A 17,397-nucleotide genomic window follows, 5' to 3' on the forward strand; every position below is an offset into this window, starting at 1 on the left:
CACAAATCGAATTGCATTTTTTCTATTTAAAATTAACATTGGCGTACCCTTCAAATTTTTAGTGATAAGCCGATAGTATCAAAATCTAATTGTTATCACTGCCTCTACTGTATTTTATAAAATAGTTTTTTTTTAATTTTAAATTAATTGAATTCAAATAGTGCATGTAATTTAGAGTAAGAATTTCAGCGGAGTCTTGAAAAAGCATGGAAATAAAAACATTGTATTAAGAAGATATAATCCACAAATAATTTCGAACGCCGTAACTAAAATTTATTTTAAATAATTTAAAATTTTTACGTGAATTGTAATAATTAAAAATAGTTATTAAAAATGGTAAATGTCTTACAATCTAACGGCGCAAAGAATTGACGTAAAACGGTGAGACAGGGCGTATGAGTGATTTGGAACAAGTAATCGATGGCTACTGCACTGTATGGTTACTGGAATATATGGTTCTCTATACATACATACATGTAAATATAAATACATATACGTACATATGTAAATACTCATTATTGCATTATATGTAATTATTCATTATTGTATGTATGTATGTATGTATGTATGCACATATTATATTTCTGTATTAAGGTATATAATACAAACATTATTATAAAACGATCATACGTTACATCAGTGCATATAAACATGCAAGTGCATCCAAATATACATATATACACGACTTTATACGCGTAAAAACTATTATTATTATCTTTTAATAATACGGAAAAATAACAGTCAATTTTGTTTTTAAGTTGAGGCGTTTAAGCTTTAATGGTTCTTGGCGGGTTGCACCGAGTTGTGTGGTTTGCGTGAGCCTAAAAATTAAAGAAATTAAAAAAAATTTCAAAGATCATCTTTAAAAAGAAGTGGATAGATAATACTTTAAGAGATGATTATAATGTAAAAAAAATATCTCTATACATATGGACATATGTATGTATGTATATCTATCATTAAAGTCGGAAATATATCCTGGTTGTTGCGACGGTTTATATACAAAGCAATAAAATTAATTATACGACAAAAAACAATAATGAGAAAGTTGGAATTTTGTTATGCAACGTACAAATCTTAACGGTGATCTGCATACAAATAAGAACACACGTGTAATAGAAACGTGAACTCAAACACACGTCTAAATCTAGATGTACATGTTATACAGTGACTTTACATTTTTATATTCAAATGTAATGCACATTTATTGTGTTTTTATTTTAGAAAGTTTTAAAATAATATTTAATTAACTAAATCTTTAATAAGGTACAAATCAATTTTTAAACAATTTTATTAATATTTTAATATTATATTGATATTAAATATAAATACAAAAAAAAATATATATATTGAACAATATGATGGTGCGTTGTATTGTTAAAGAGAATATATAATTATTTGTGTTCTGCTAATTTAAACACTACACTTTAAGTAACTTTTTTGCAAATCAACGTAATAAGATTTCGATGTTTGTCAAGTTATAATTATTAGTTTGTAATTTGGACGCAAAAACTGTAATTTTTTAAACACTACTGTATTAAAACTGATATTTTAAATAAAATTAAGTTTAAAATTATATATTTTAATTAAACAAAAGAAAACGTTAACTTTAGCTACACCGAAGCTATTTACAAGATCCTTCTTAATTGTATCGATGGCATCTGTATGCTATAGTAGACCGATTGTTTTTTTTGGAAATTGGAACGTTATCTTGTACAATAATTTATGTCAAATTTCGTGAAGTTATTTAGTCAAATAAAAAGCTTTCCATAGATTTATTTTGATGTTGATCGATCAATTTGTACGGCAGCTATATCTTATAGTGGTCCGATATCGGCGTTTCCGACAAATAAGTAGCTTCTTGGAGAAAAAAGAGCGTGTGCAAAATTTCCGATATATATTTTTTAAACTGAGGAACTAGTTCGAACAGACAGACGGAAATGGCTAAATCGACTTAGCTCACCAAACTGATTACTAGCTATGTATATACTTTATATGCTAGCTATGTATATACTTTATAGTGCATCAGATGTTTCCTTCTGCGTCTTACAAACTTTGTGGTAAACTTAATAAACCCTGTTCAGGATAAAATATCAAAAATTAATATTTGGAATTTTTTTATGGAATTTTAAAATTTTTACACTTTTTTATTATTTCTAATATTTTGTTTCAATTATTAATTTATTTTATGCATCGTTTCATCACTTGCATTTAAGAAACTACATGCTTTTTGTTAAAAATAACCTGAAGGCCTCGACACAACATTCAACCATTTACTCAAAAGAAATATTTTCGAAGGGTTATTTATATAATTAACGTTATTATTATTATTATAGTTTCAACAGCTCAAAAACTTTCAACAAATGATTTGCTAATAGTCCTTGGCCGGATATGAATGCAGGTCTTCGAAACAGTTAGAGACACACATACAAACATAAGTACATTCGCAGGGTTTCTTAGAACATCCTCTAATTAACACTCATACATTATTAACACAAAAATATTATATTTACATATACCATATAATCATAGTATATTTCGCAATTAATTCGTATAGCACCAAGCTTTTTAACTTATATGCATTTGAATTAAAGCGTTTGTATTGTATTTACTATTTTTAACCTTAGTTGTCACTGAATTTGGCGCAAATATTTCACTGAATTATTGAATAAATTTTATATCGATATGCAGTTATTATCTATGTATAATATTTTCATGCCAAAATAACACTCAAAAAGCAGTAAATACGCACATTTCCAATTTAGCAAAACTCGCAGCGTTTTTAAAAGCCGACTATTCCTCAATGAAAGCACATTTCCCATACACGATCACTTATAGTACGATTAGCTTGGCTGTATATACATATACATATATATATATATATATATGTGTGTATGCGTTTTGTTTATACGGTATGCACACGAAAATTTTAGTGAACTTCTTGAGTGGTCGGCGGTCGTGCGGTAACTGAAACTTGAAATCAACCATTCAGCAATGTTATCACATACGCTTGACCTACTGTTGGCAAATGGAATTGGATTGAATTGGATTGCCGCCTTGAGTGTGGCGCGGCGCTGCGCTGTGATGTGTTGAGCTGAGCTAGGTTGCGGTGCGTGCCAAGCGGCCGTCTAAGCTACTGTTTAGTTGCCGATCGCTTAGAGACATATTCATACAGACATACTCGTAAGCACATGTACAGGTGCATATTTATGAAGGAGCACGGTCTATACCTCATACATACACTTTTATTATTATATACAATACTTCTTTATATACACGAAAGCATGCGCTTGCTTCGGAGGAAGCAATCAGAACGCGTGCGACTAGCTGCTTATCACATGAATATGTATGTAAATACTTTTTAATGTTTGACGTTTGTTGAAATAAAAAGACCTTTTGCAATTATACTTAAAATCAATGCATTAATAAAAAAAATTCTTCATTTACATATGTACATATGTATTATTTGTTGTGAAATGAGTGACACCTGATTAGTTTTGAGTTTTTGAATAGTGCTAAACTACACTCTGCACATGTATACACAACACACACACACATACATATGCAGGCACATACATTGAGCGTTTTACAAATTTATTATTGTAAAGCACGTTATACTACTTATTTAAGCATCTACAACAAATATTCCAAAGGTTATTCAACTTATAAAACTCACAAAACAAAGATTTTATATTTCAAACAACTACCTGCTTCTCCGCAAAATCTTTTACTAACGACATTTAGTGGACATTTTGGATCTGGATTTGGATTTTTATTTGTTTAAGAATTGTCATCTCAACAGCATCTCTAAAGACTATTTGCATAATGTTATGCCGCTACAAAAAAAAATAACAGTGGTAGTGCTATATTTTGAAATATTATTGTGGAAAGGTGCTTTTATTAAAACACATAACAAGAAAAACGTTAAATTCGGCTGCACTGAAGCTATAATGCTCTTAACAGCTGCATTTTTTTATAGCATAAAAGAATATAAAAATATCTTTATCTAGATTGATCGATAAGCTATACCAATTTCGTGAAGTTATCTTGTCAAATAAGAAAGTTTCGCACAATGAACTTGATTTCGATTCGTCAATTTCTATGGCAGCTATTTTATAGCGGTCCGACTTCGACCAATCCGATAAATGATCAGCTTCTTTGGGAGAAAAGGGCGTATGCAAAATTTCAGATCGATATCTCTAAAACAGAGGGACTAGTTCGCGTATATAAGACGGGCAGACAGACAGGCCTGGCTAAATCTACTCAAGCTCGCTGATCATTATATATATGTACACACATATGTATATACTTTACAAGGTCTCCGACATATCATTCTGTGAGTTACAAACTACGTGGCAAATGTAATATAGCCTGTACAGGGTATGCAAGAGGATTACTCCACCTGCTTGAATTACGAACAAATACATGTACATAAGTATGTGATAATTATTTACCATAAATAGTTTAAAAAAATAAAACTTGTTTCAGCTATTTAAAACAAGAAAGAAAAAAAAAACACAGTTGTGCGAATTTCACGCACTTAAAATTATTTATATATACATGTGTAGATAACCTGTACGTATGTACAGATGAGGCAAAAAGAAAAACACATACGCGTGCCAGATTAAATGTCAATATGATAATTGCCTCGGCAGAGCAGATAAACTACTTCTTTATACATACAAATAGTACTTTCTTAATTTAATATTATATAATTTCTAGCCGGTAGCAACGTGCACCCATACAATTATTGAACATTTGTACTAGCTTTCAAAATTGATAACAAAATCGCAAATTATTAGTCGGTATATATTGAACATTATTTATTATTGCTGCACAAGATGCAAAATAAGAGAATAACAAAAGCATGGTGATACATCAACAATGTCAATGTCGGACGCTGTGAAGATTAAGCAAATTCGCCTAGCGCAATCGTACGCAAACGATGATGAGGTGATTCTTATAAAATCGGTGTGATCACTACACATAGGCATGCGTTCATTTACTGATTACACGCGACCATATTCATAAAAACATGAACTTAAACAGCATTCAATCATGCGATTAATCCCGATGTATGTTTGTATATATATATGTTTGTATGTTGGTATAATCTACAAAAATTAATTAATTCATTTCGTTCAAAATTTCGTTATAAAAAATAAGTAGTTATTATAAACGTTACTTTGATTTTAGCTACGCTTTCTAGATACTCTTAAGAACTTCAATTTAAAAAGCATTAATTTTTGGATAACTGATATAATATTTATACCCTGAACAGGGTATATTAAGTTTGCCACGAAGTTTGTAACTCCCAGAAGGAAACGTTGGCGACCCTATAAAATATATATATAAATGATCAGCATGATGAGCTGAGTTAATTTAGCCATGTCCGTCTGTGCGTCCGTCCGTCTGTCTATATATATGCAAACTAGTCCCTCAGTTTTTAAGCTATCGATCTGAAATTTTGCACCTGCCCTTTTCTCACCAAGAAGCTGGAATGGCCGATATCGGACCACTATAGCATATAGCTGCCATACAAACTGAACGATCGGAATCAAGTGCTTGTATGGAAAACTCTTTCATTTGACGAGTTATCTTCACGAAATTAGGCATGAGTTATTATTTAAGGCAACAACGGAATCTCCGAAGAAATTGTATTGATCCGATGACTATAGCATATAGCTGCTACACAAACTGAACGATCGGAGTAAAGTGCTTGCATGAAAAACTATTTCATTTGACGAGGTATCTTGACAAAATTTGGCATGAGTTATTTTCTAAGGCACGAATATAATCTCCGAAAAAATTGTTTAGATCGGATCGCTATGTCATACAGCTATCATATAAACTGAACGATCGGAGTAAAGTGCCTGCTTGGAAAAAAATTTTATTTTTTATTGCTGATTCACGAAATTAGAGCTGAATCAAGTTATTGTAAGGAACCTTTGTACCTGTGAAGGGTATTATAGCTTCGGTGCAACCGAAGTTAACATTTTTTCTTGTTTAGATATATATTTATTTCCGGTAGAGATTACTATAGTTCTAGTATAGGAATATAGGATTTTTCCATCGTATCTTTTGATAGCTTGTTTCCTCTTAGGTTAAGTCTCCTTTATACGAAAGGGAACCTGAAGGGTTAAGGTCTGTTTCTGAGCGGCATTAAACAAACTTGCTTGGGGAATTTATTATTATTATAACACACACATTTTTTTAAGTTACTCTCATATTAAAAAGCCGATAGAACGGTGGTTGGACATTACAGAAACCTTCGGTTTAACACAAGTAAAATATTCGTTTTTTTGTTTAATTTGCATCTAGTAGTAATCATTAAATGTTTTTCTATAAAATCTTTACAAATAGATATGAACATTTAAAAAAAAAAAACAGTAATTTAATCAAGCTTTTTATTTACTTAAAAACAAAACAACAGCAAAGAATATTATAATCAGAACCTTATGTGCATGAGTATGTACCATATATATACAAACATATATAATATATATACATATGTACATGCAAGCACATGCACATAAATGTCAAAAGAATGAAAATATTAAATAAATAAATTATTAGTTTCGGAAATTGTATAGTTTGAAATACTATCAAACACAGCTTCACAGTGCATTTATAATTTCGAACATGAAAGAAAGCAAGTCAGCTGCCAACGAAATAGCGTATTTATTTCTGTCGTTATTTAAACAATTATTTAATTAAACTTTGTTTTTTAATTTCAAAAGTGTATTTTTAAAACTACCCACTGTTCCCAACGTAACATGATTTAGAACATATTTTTCGTATTACATCTGGCAGCACTAACGACGTTAACGTAGAAATGGCGCGAGCCTCAACATCCAATAAGAAACCAAGGTCAATTAGTGCTCCCGGCGTAAATGGTGGCGCGACTTTTGAGAGCGAATGAACGGCTAGCGCGTTTTTATGGCTACAGCCGGTGAGTACCGACAATATCAATCTAAACAAACACACGAACGTTGTAAACATTGGGAAAGTGCAAGACACAAATAGATGTAGGAGATTGTGCGACGGGGCGGTGGTCGTGTTTGGCACATTATGGTAAGTGGAATATATATTTGTTTTAAATTGCAACGTCATTTTATAACAAAATATTGTGTAAACACGACGCACATAAATATTTTAAATAAACATCACCACACTTTACATACAAAATAAATTATTTCTATTATTCCGCCGCGGGTAGAACAACATTAAAATAACTGTGACGAATTTGGTATGGAATCACGATACTATACTGTCGTTGACACGGCGTTGGGTGGTGAAGGGTGGGACGACGCACGGTAATTGTTTATCGATTATATATGAGTTTTGTTAGCGGTATACGCGTTTTTACTCACCGATTTCCATTTCGCTTTGTCTACGTCACCGTTGTATCAAATGGTTATGCACGTTCTTCTTTTTTAGTCACTTCACATGTATGTAGAAGAAATAACTGTTATCCGGTTCACCAGGCCCACTTATTAAGAATTTAGGTGCACTGATAAAACGGTAGTTTGTAAAGCGAGATGAGGGCAGGTTGTGGTTGCCGAGAAAAATAACTGTATCAAGTTCATTCACCTGTACAAGATGTTGGTTCAGTTATTTAAAGTCTATTTTATGTTATGAATATTGATTATTAAAATCAAAACTGCTGCGTTGTTTGCTTTCTTCACAATCAATTTGTTAATTTCACCAAATGAAGCTCTTCAACAACTTTGTTGCTGCCAAATTTTATCACCAGATTGTCGGTGATGCCACTGTCGAAATTCTTACATATGTGAAGCTTTTACAATAACACAGTTAGCACCAACTGCGAGGCGTCCAGTCAATATGAAGTAAAAATCATAAGTTTTGAAAATTAACCCATCAATTCATTTACTCTGTTTTACACTTTTTATACAGTTTTTAATAGAAATTGTATAATAATAACAAACATACACTTTATCATTAAAGATGGTAGCATTTATTTCTACTGCTTCTTCTCTCTATTTATCATCCGATTTTTGACTTGTTTGTTTTCATGTGATGAGTAGGTGCCAGTGCTCTAAATTATTACAAAAATTTAGTAGGAGGAGGTTTGTTTCGAGTCAGAGAAGGTATAGTATATAATATACGTTCTCTGTTTGAGTTGTTAAAAAAATGTGAAATATTGCAAACTTAAATGATTAATGAATACATAATACATATTTAAATTTTTTAATGATAATTTGGTGTGTTTCACGAAGCAACTTGGGGGAAAAATGTTCAGCTTTACGATAGTAGCCTTCAAATCTGCTTCATAACAGAGAACGTATATCTCATATTATATATAACAATATATACGTTCATAATTTTTTGTTTATTATTTTGATTTTAATAGTGACATTGATTAAACAGCTGATTATAATTGTTTAGAAAGTGGGGAAGAGCAACAAAAACAAGTTAACTTAATATATATACATATGTGCTCATACTGTTGTATATATTTATCTCTTTTAATTAACTCGTGTTGATTTATATTTGTATAAACGGTGTTTTACTATGGAGGACGACAACTCTCGGCCAATAAAACGTTTGAAATTAAATGACAATCCCGAGTGGTATACCTCTGCCATATTGACTGATGAATACTCCAAAGAGGTTCCACGTGTTAGAGTTTACCTAAGTGAATTGGACAATAAGCGACTAATTTCGAATGTAATGCAGGAACTAAGTAAAATGCTACCGCTGGAACGAATGAACTTGCATCATTTAAAACGTGTACGACAACAGAATATTCTTTTGTGCCAAGTTAATGATTTAAATGGTCAAAGCTTATCTCGGTACTTAGAGTCTGTCGGACTTAGTCATAATGTAGTCAATCTTTTGTGTAAAAACGTACGTGAATATGATGTTCCTGCTCTACCGTCTCTGCTCCGTTGGCAATATGAGCTGGCGCAAACATATTGGCCTTGCAAATTTCATCCAGACAAATATATGGAATCACTCCACAATGGAAGTATATTTAATGAGAAAGAGCGAAACTTCCATTCAAAAATTATGCATTTGTTGGAAGGTATTACAAATGAGTTGGAGCATAGCAAACCTTGTGGCATCTGCATTGATCCACGAACCAAGGGTGTTGTTGCTTTGGCAAGTAGCGGAGCATTAATTAGTCCAGTAATGCATTGTCCCATGATGCTTGTAGATTTCGTAGCACGCACACAAGATGGTGGCGCTTGGCGACAAGAGGTTTCGCATGAATTCCAAAATGTCAACGAAGATATTTACAATGATATAAAAGTGAATTCCGTCATAAGTGGTATACCCAAACGGGTTTTGGAATTAATACGTACTGATGAGAGATTTAAGGATATAAAAGTAGGTGCAGAATTACCGAGGGGTAAAATAAAATGTGATGCCAGTGAGCAAAATACTGCTCAAAATGTGGATAACTTAGAAAAATATGGTCCATATTTATGTACTGGATATGATTTGTATTTAAGCCAAGAACCGTGTCTAATGTGTGCTATGGCGTTGGTACACAGTCGTGCGCGAAGAGTTTTTTTCGAAAAATGCTCTAATAATGGTGCATTGGTTACACGCTTGAAGCTGCACGCAGTCAGGGAGTTAAATCATCACTATGAAGTTTTTCAATGTAAGAAGATAGATCAAACAAACCATTTAATATATAGTTGACGTCATATTACATTTAAGTGTTGTAATAAAAGTTTTTTAATTAAGTAGTAAAGTTTATTTGTATACCAATTTGATTATGACTATATTTTATGCAAATACACTTGGTTTTTCATTTACGTTTATTGACTTTGTGCTTTGTCTAGCTGGAGATGATAACAGCCCAAGCAAATGGCAGTCAGCTTCTAAAATAGTCAAATCCTTTTCTGAACCCAAAAATTTTGTCGACAGTTCCAAATCTTTAATGCGTAACCTTACTCGTGCTCCACGTACATAGTCCCTAAAAATGAGGTGTATGAAAAATTATATAAACCAGATATATGTTTTTATACTTACTCGCCATTGCGTGCTGGACGTGTGCATACACAATGAAACTTCCAGCCAAAATCAATGTATAAATCATCCCCAACGACGTGGAAGATCTTTCCGCTGACAATCTTGCCATCGGGATCCCCTAGCTAAAATGTGACAATATTTAGATTATGTATTTTAATATTATTTAAAAGAAATATCATTGATTATTTACGTCTATGAACTTTGATTTTCTTAACAATGTAGCAAACGTTTCGTCGTCAACAAATTCTTCCGGTTTATTAGTAGCCGCATCTGTGTGCTTTTCAAAAGCTAATGCAAACCCACTTTTTGAACTCGTACCACTCGGCACTGTTGTTTCCTTTTCAACAATGGTATTCTGGGTGTCTTCTGTAATACCCTTGTTTGTACACAACCTTCGAAGGCCCTGCTGTTTGTTTAAGCCTGATAGACGTGGTAATAAATTTGGTATTTGTGAAGCGCGAACGGCTGCTGTGGTAATTTTGCACAATGAATACATTTTTGGTTCAAAAATTGTAAATTTAGCGATTCGCATAATTTATTTTAGGTTATAAAGTGTTATGTCAAAAGCTTATTCGACCATAACAACAGCTGTTGGGGTTGCATACATGACATTTAAATAGGAGGCACCAGTTAAAAATAAATACATGTATAATTTTCAGACTTTGAATTAATTATATTTAATGACGTTCTAACCAACAACTTGAACAATCGAACTTTTTTGGCCAAATTATGTTATTAAAATATCATTATCTTCTAGTTAACCTATATTGTATATAATAACGATTGAAATACTACAATTTTATTGGGTGTGTTACATTTACTCAGCATTGGTTACACTGATGTCAGCTGATTAGAAGGTTATCTGAAGTTTGACGTTTATCCATTTTTTCTCTTATCAGCTGTTGCAATCGCTGCACGTTTTCTGGTATTCTACTCGTATCGCCTGAACTGCAATTTTCAACAATTATTGTGTAATTTTCTTATTTTTTTAAATAAATTTTAATTATGATCGAACAACAAAGACAACGTATTGAGCGTGCCGTTACAGAGATGGTAGACGATATGGATAAAACTCATTTACGTAAAATGCAGGTGAGCAGGTGACATACATTCAAACAAAATGTTTACATTGCAACTAATGTGATCCTCGATATACCTATATTTGTAGACAGACATGCATTTGTGTGCGGCGAAATGTTGCCAGGATATGAATTCCAGCATTGACAATGTTCAGAGATGTGTGGATAGGTGTTCGGCGCCATTGACACGCGCACAAAATTACGTTCAACATGAGTTGGGTGAATTTCAAGGACGCCTGCAGCGATGTGTTATGGTAAGCCAGATCACTTACTTATCCTTCATTTGAAGAAAACTAATTTTGTCCAAAACATTTCTTTTTTAAGCAATGTAACGATGATGTCAAGGTGAAAATGCCGCCAAATCCCTCCGAATCTGATATTGCCAAATATACCGACCAATTTGAACGCTGCGCTATACAGTGTGTAGACAAGCATGTCGGACTAATACCTACTATGATGAAAACAATAAAATCCGTATTGGCGAAAGGTCCAGAGTCCATACCTCAAGTTTAATTGCCAGCATAAAAAGCGCCACTCTTAAATATTGATGAAAGTCTGTGTGTAATCATTGAAGACGATTATATTTTGAAACATTTATTGCACAGTAAATAAGGAACAATTGTTTTGTTTGTTAAAAAATATAAATGTGGAGTAATAAAGAAAAGCATTTAGAATTTATGTCAAACAACTATTTTGGCAATACTTTATTTCAACGAAAATTCAAATTTAACAAATTGTGTGCAAATTAATTTTAGCTAATGTGTTAGGCAAACAAATCGCACCGTAAATATACATCGTTCAACTTCCCGCATAAGGGTATTCACTCGTAAATGATAGAACAACAACGTAAACGCGTAGAACGCGCCGTGTCCGATATGATCAACGAAATGTATTCAAGTCATTTACGCAAAATGCAGGTAGGTACCTATGCAGCAACGCTTTGTTTTTGTTTTTTAAACAATTTTCACTTGAACACTTTGTCTAACCCAGTCTGAAATGCATTTGTGTGCATCTAAATGTTGTGACGACCAACGTGGAACCTTAGATTCAGTGCAGACTTGCATTGAGGGTTGCGCCGTACCGCTAACTAAAGCTCAGGACTATTTACAACATGAATTGGGACAGTTTCAAGGACGTTTGCAAAATTGTGTTATGGTGTGACTTTCAAACTTGCATTTATTTATATTTTGCCTTTACATTTTTTTGCTTATACAATTTTAAGAAATGCAGCGAAGACGCTCGAGAGAGGCTACCGTTAAATCCTGGAGACGCAGAACTCTCCAAATATCAACATCATTTCGAATATTGTACGGTGGCATGTGTGGATAGGCATATCGGCCTTATACCCACTATGATGAAGACTATAAAGGCTGTCTTAGAGAAAGGTCCTCAAGCTTTGCCACAAGCATAGATCAGTGCTTGTAGCTGTAAATAAAATGTAATATATATAACATTGTAATGTGTGTGTTTTATAGACTAATGCCTTGATGACTGAGGCAAATAATTTATGATTATTACTGAACCATCAAAATTATGTTCTTGCATAGAAAACTTTTTTATTTGACACGATATCTTCACGAAATTCGGCACAAATTTATTTACAAGGCAACGGTACGATCTCCAAAGAAATTATTCAGATCGGTCCACTACAGCATCTAGCTACCATGCACATTTATCAATCAAAATCAGGTCCTTGTATGAAAAATTTTTTATTTGACACGATATCTTCACAAAATTTGGCATCGAACATTATTTAAGATAACGCTACAATATCCGAAGAAATAGTTCAGATCGGACCACTATGGCATATGGCTGTTAAAAAAACTGACTGATTAAAGTCAAGTTCTTTTATCGAAACTTTTTTTATTTGTTAAGGGTATTATAACTTCGGAGTAACCAAAGTACGTTTTCTTGATTTTTCTTTGACAAAACAAAAACAAGCACAACTAATATGTAGATGACAGCGATAACAACAAAAATATGCAAAACATAGCATATTAGTATTGAGACTTAATTACTTATTAAAAACCGTATTTTAAGAAAAAATTTCAACTTCCATTTAATATTTAAGAAACTTGGCTCAATGCCAGTATAAAAATATTTAAACGAAATTACATTTTAATAATATTAAAAGCAAATACAGTAAATGTAATAAAGTTTAACTAACATAACAAATGGTACTCTATACAAATATATTTAAATAGTGATCCTAATTTAGCTACCGTTATTCTAATGTACGACGCTTCTTTTCTGTTTCCTCTTCTTCTAGTTGATCGCGCAGATCTTCAATTTTATTTTCATATTGTCGTTTGAGCGAAGCCATCTAAAATTAGGAAAAAAAAGTCATATACTTAGAAATAAAATAATATTGAAATTGTTAATATTTTATACTTTTAAATCATGCAAACGTTGCTGCATTTGTAGTTCATGCTTCAAGGTTTGCTCGTGATCCTTCTCCTTTTCCTCCAATTTCTTCTCAAATGACTCGACCAGTTCCTTGCGCAAAATCCGTTCTTGTTCAAGTAAACGATATTGCATTTCCGATTGTAAACGCTCCACCTCACTGCGTAAGCTGTGCGCGATATTAAGAAATATGTTAATTAAATAAAAAAATTTTAAAAATAAACTAATTTCCACATGCTTACAATATGATCTCTTCAGCAGCGGAATTAGCCTTTTCAACGACAAATGAATAACGTGACTTATTCACAGGCTTTGGCGGCTGTTTGAATGTAATATTCTTAGCAATTGCAGAAAACCGCAGCACATTCATATTTTCTTCGTAAAATGTGTCCATAGGTGTGACATTCACAATCATTGTGAGCTTCTCTTTGCCTAACAAGGCAGTTTGTAATAACATTGTTAATTTAGATTCACGCACCGGTATCACCTGGGCCTTGGTTTTCAATTTTTTATTGTTATTAGCTACATCCAGACAGCGACCGAGTGTCATAAGCGACGTATTAATACCTTTAGCTTCGTTGAGACGCGAACCAATGTTACGTGTTTTACTTAAACGTTCAGAACCAGCTAAATCGCAGAATTTGTACGAAGTCTGAAAATCAAAAAATTTAGTTTTTAGTATAACAATTATAGTGAAAATCAAAGACTTACATCCACAACCACACCGGTGCTGTAATATTTAATTATGTCAATAAAAAATATACAATGCGAGCGACTTGAGTTAGCATTAATAGAAGTGGATGCGTAAGAAACATGTTGTAAACCCCAATGTAATAATTTCAGGCTTTCCGAACATGATTTCACATACACTGAGGTTATACCTTGTATGAAAACTTTGCCGTCGTTTGTAACAATTTTTAAACCCTTTCGTTGTGGTGGCGCCATTTGCTGACTGGTTTTTGGCTGTTGTGATGATGGTGCTAACAGATCAAATACCAATTCATTGTATATTTCCACGAAGGATATCCAAATGAATACGGAAACTTCATCCTGCACTATAGTTTGAAAGTCATGCTCTGATTTTATCGTTTTCTCCAGCAGTTCGTGGTCTGCATTTAGTCCGCCGCATGACTCTAGCAATGTCTGACGCATGTTTTCTTCACGGGCTAGCGCCTCATCATCTAATATGCAGGCACAACCTTTCTCTAATTTAAGTGCAGGTTGTGGATAAATATTGGACGCATTCATACGAAATATGTTCTCTACGGCGCGTGGCACAATACCTGGCTTGCTGGGCGTACCTATTGTTAATAAAAATCCGTTTATTTTTTATGCTAGTAAAGCTTACAAATCTCACTTACCCAGCAACGTGAATGTTTTGCCCGAACCCGAAGTGCCGTATGTCAGCACTGTAAAGTTGTCAGTCTGGCTTTCAATGCGTGGCGCTATACAAATACGATACACTTCATCCTGTTTTACAGCACTATCAAACACTGCTGAGAAACTATAATGCTGCTCCATTTTATTTTTGTTATTGCTTGTTGATGATGCATCATTGGGTGGCCCAGTTATAAGCACATCACCCGCCGTTGAAATTGTATACGATGTTGATATTTGTGTTACTGGTTTCAAACGTAAATATACTAAAGCAGCATTTGTGTCTGTACTTAGATCATTGCTCGCTTCACTTAGTGGTACGGATATGTCTTCAAAAGAAGATGAAACGTCGGCATCGCTGCTATATTCAGTTTGACCTTCCTCTTTTATTTCATCGAAGAGTCTTACTTGTCGATCTGGTCGCGGTCGAAAACATCGATCTACAGATGGATCACGCGCACGTAGAAAAGACGGACGTACTTCTTCACACATGCTACCAAGCGAACTATGGTCGGATAATGAATTTGACATTATAAACGGCTTTAGTTCACCAATATTTTTAAACAAAAACAAAAATTATTTAGAGAATTAGAGATTAACTGTTAAGTAAAAGAAATTTGCGGAACTATTTTAGTTCGAATTGGCGCGGAAAAAAGTACAAAAATAATGACAAGCGACTGGTTAAATTCAAAACTGAAGGATTTACGTAGGGTTACCGAGTTTAAATAAACACTCCTTCTTTCTTTTACACAAGCAATGCACAATAGTAGATTGTAGAAAGATAAATTTGTAGATTCCAATTCAAATTCAATTTATTGACAATATTTCCACAAGGACTCAGATATTTATGAATGCATAGATTAAATTAAACTAAATGGTTTCTACTTCTTTTATTAATTTTTTAGAGATCGAGTTTTTTATTTTTTCAAAAAATTATTGTGAATAAACATAAAACCCGTGGCACTGAATTTTTATAACACAACAGAACTCTGCTGTCAAATTTTTGTTTTGGTGAGCCGGAAATGAACTGTATTATAACATAACTAATGTTTAACAGATTTTAAATGACGTATTGGCGCAATATTCAAAACTCTTCTTACGAAACATTGTTATATGCATCGGCAGATGCGACATAAAAATAATTTCACCAATATCCACCGGAGGTCGCCGTAGAAAAAGAGGTATTAAATGAGTTGATAAATCTGAACTGAAACGATCGACCATACGATACTTGAAATAAACATGATCATTTAAATCTAATCAAATCAGCCTTTCCTCGTAAAGTAATTATTGACGGATTTCCACTTGCACCGGTTTGAGAGAACCATTGAGCTAATACCATGAAGTATATTGTTTGAATGTATTTTCAGTCGCCGTGTTGGAACTCGTTTCTGCGTTTCCTACTAGGGCAAAGAAGATCTTTTATTATCTGATGCAGAATCGGATTATCGGCACTCCATCAAAATACCTTTATATTATAAAGTACTACAAGTATAAATAAGCTACAAATTAGAATACAAAAGAGACAAAATATTAATTTGCTTCCCACCAATTGAAAAATCAAAATAAATGTTTGTTCAAATAATGCGCGTAAGGTATGCCATCTAGAGATAACAAAAAATTGGTCGAAATCAGACCGTATCTTTTCAAACCCTCACATACCGAATATGTGGACCTTAGTGAACATGGCTGACTTTTCACGGAAAAAATTGGTGAGTATGTGTGATATTTACATATGGTATATTATTGAAACTCAGATAGTGTCTTTTTCTGTTAACAATGTGTCTTTGCGCCGAAAATGGGTCAAAACGGTTCAGTACTTCCTTAGCTCCAATATATTTCAAATAAGGATTTTTAAAATACATTATACCGTATATATCGGTCAATCTGCGAGATATCTTATTGAAACTCAATACTTCCCGTAGCTCCACATACCTAATATAAGGATTTCGAACTAAACTTTCGGGTTGACTTTATACCGTATATATCGGTCAATATGCGATATGCGAGATAGCTTATCGAAATACAGAGATCAGATTGTCTCGTTAATGTTGTATTCAGATTGCAAAAATGGATAAAATTGGGTCAATACTTCCCTTAGCTTCATATAACTAATATAGTGATTTTCGTACTTCCGATTGAAGATGGGCGTATAATCCAGGTTATACCATAGTTTGGTGGCAAAAATGGGTGAATGAAGTGAATGGTGATTACTGTTATTGTATGTCTAATATATCGGTAAAATTGTGAGTTATCTTAATAAAATTTAGTGAAAATATGTTCTCGAGTATGCTTTACTTGAATGCCAAAAGTAAATACTATTCTCTCAGAAATTCCCTTATCCAAATATACCCGGTATAGTTATTTTCGATTTTTCATCTGAATTTAAACGGTTTATATGGGTCAATATGTGTGATATTATAATTAAATTAAGTTTTTCCTTACTTGTTTTTAAAAGTGACTTTAATTGTAAATTGGTTTGTAAAAAGGCTGATCTATTATTTAGTATAAAAATTGTGTTTATAAAAAAGTA

At 33.0% G+C, this 17,397-nt stretch overlaps 5 protein-coding genes and 1 long non-coding RNA gene across 9 annotated transcripts in view; 3 read left to right on the forward strand and 3 right to left on the reverse strand.

Moving 5' to 3' along the window:
- ACC (acetyl-CoA carboxylase) overlaps nt 1-7,528 on the reverse strand; it is a 29,206-nt gene extending 21,678 nt beyond the window's left edge. Inside the window, exon 1 of one of the 3 annotated variants that reach the window (XM_014236798.3) lies at nt 7,374-7,528. In XM_014236798.3, the coding sequence (XP_014092273.3) occupies nt 7,374-7,383 (10 nt within the window). In that variant the 5' untranslated portion in view covers nt 7,384-7,528. Of the gene's footprint in view, nt 1-2,752; nt 3,060-7,184; nt 7,243-7,373 lie in introns of those variants that run through there. The other 2 variants (XM_036377019.2, XM_014236797.3) reach the window with 2 other exon arrangements.
- A 291-nt stretch (nt 7,529-7,819) lies between these two features.
- Nucleotides 7,820-9,794, forward strand: LOC106618889 (probable inactive tRNA-specific adenosine deaminase-like protein 3). 2 transcript variants are annotated; one of them, XM_014236800.3, is made up of 2 exons: nt 7,820-8,111; nt 8,375-9,794. In XM_014236800.3, exon 2 carries the CDS (start codon nt 8,536-8,538, stop codon nt 9,670-9,672), a length of 1,137 nt encoding a protein of 378 aa, XP_014092275.1. In that variant the 5' UTR covers nt 7,820-8,111; nt 8,375-8,535; the 3' UTR covers nt 9,673-9,794. The 2 variants fall into 2 exon arrangements, with proteins under 2 accessions (XP_014092275.1, XP_036233959.1); XM_036378066.2 differs by having other exon boundaries at nt 7,820-8,090.
- mRpS28 (mitochondrial ribosomal protein S28) lies at nt 9,705-10,537 on the reverse strand. The gene is made up of 3 exons (XM_014236801.3): nt 10,196-10,537; nt 10,006-10,127; nt 9,705-9,949 (listed from the first exon to the last, which is right to left on the reverse strand). The coding sequence occupies exons 1-3, from the start codon at nt 10,535-10,537 to the stop codon at nt 9,760-9,762; spliced, it is 654 nt and encodes a 217-aa protein (XP_014092276.1). The 3' UTR covers nt 9,705-9,759.
- Nucleotides 10,538-10,879: 342 nt separating this feature from the next.
- On the forward strand, nt 10,880-12,615 carry LOC106618873 (uncharacterized). Its single transcript, XM_036376148.2, has 6 exons — nt 10,880-11,097; nt 11,174-11,338; nt 11,409-11,594; nt 11,915-12,001; nt 12,075-12,239; nt 12,307-12,615. Exons 1-6 carry the CDS (start codon nt 11,011-11,013, stop codon nt 12,493-12,495), a joined length of 879 nt encoding a protein of 292 aa, XP_036232041.1. The 5' UTR covers nt 10,880-11,010; the 3' UTR covers nt 12,496-12,615.
- A 162-nt stretch (nt 12,616-12,777) lies between these two features.
- On the reverse strand, nt 12,778-15,527 carry sub (subito). Its single transcript, XM_014236788.3, has 5 exons — nt 14,849-15,527; nt 14,199-14,788; nt 13,730-14,139; nt 13,476-13,656; nt 12,778-13,407 (listed from the first exon to the last, which is right to left on the reverse strand). The coding sequence occupies exons 1-5, from the start codon at nt 15,393-15,395 to the stop codon at nt 13,309-13,311; spliced, it is 1,827 nt and encodes a 608-aa protein (XP_014092263.1). The 5' UTR covers nt 15,396-15,527; the 3' UTR covers nt 12,778-13,308.
- A 261-nt stretch (nt 15,528-15,788) lies between these two features.
- Nucleotides 15,789-17,142, forward strand: LOC138857186 (uncharacterized). The gene is made up of 3 exons (XR_011396211.1): nt 15,789-16,177; nt 16,235-16,576; nt 16,626-17,142. It is a non-coding gene; the product is annotated as an uncharacterized lncRNA (long non-coding RNA).
- Nucleotides 17,143-17,397: the final 255 nt, after the last annotated feature.

This window comes from Bactrocera oleae, chromosome 4 (assembly GCF_042242935.1).
Source record: "Bactrocera oleae isolate idBacOlea1 chromosome 4, idBacOlea1, whole genome shotgun sequence".
NCBI lineage: Eukaryota > Metazoa > Arthropoda > Insecta > Diptera > Tephritidae > Bactrocera > Bactrocera oleae.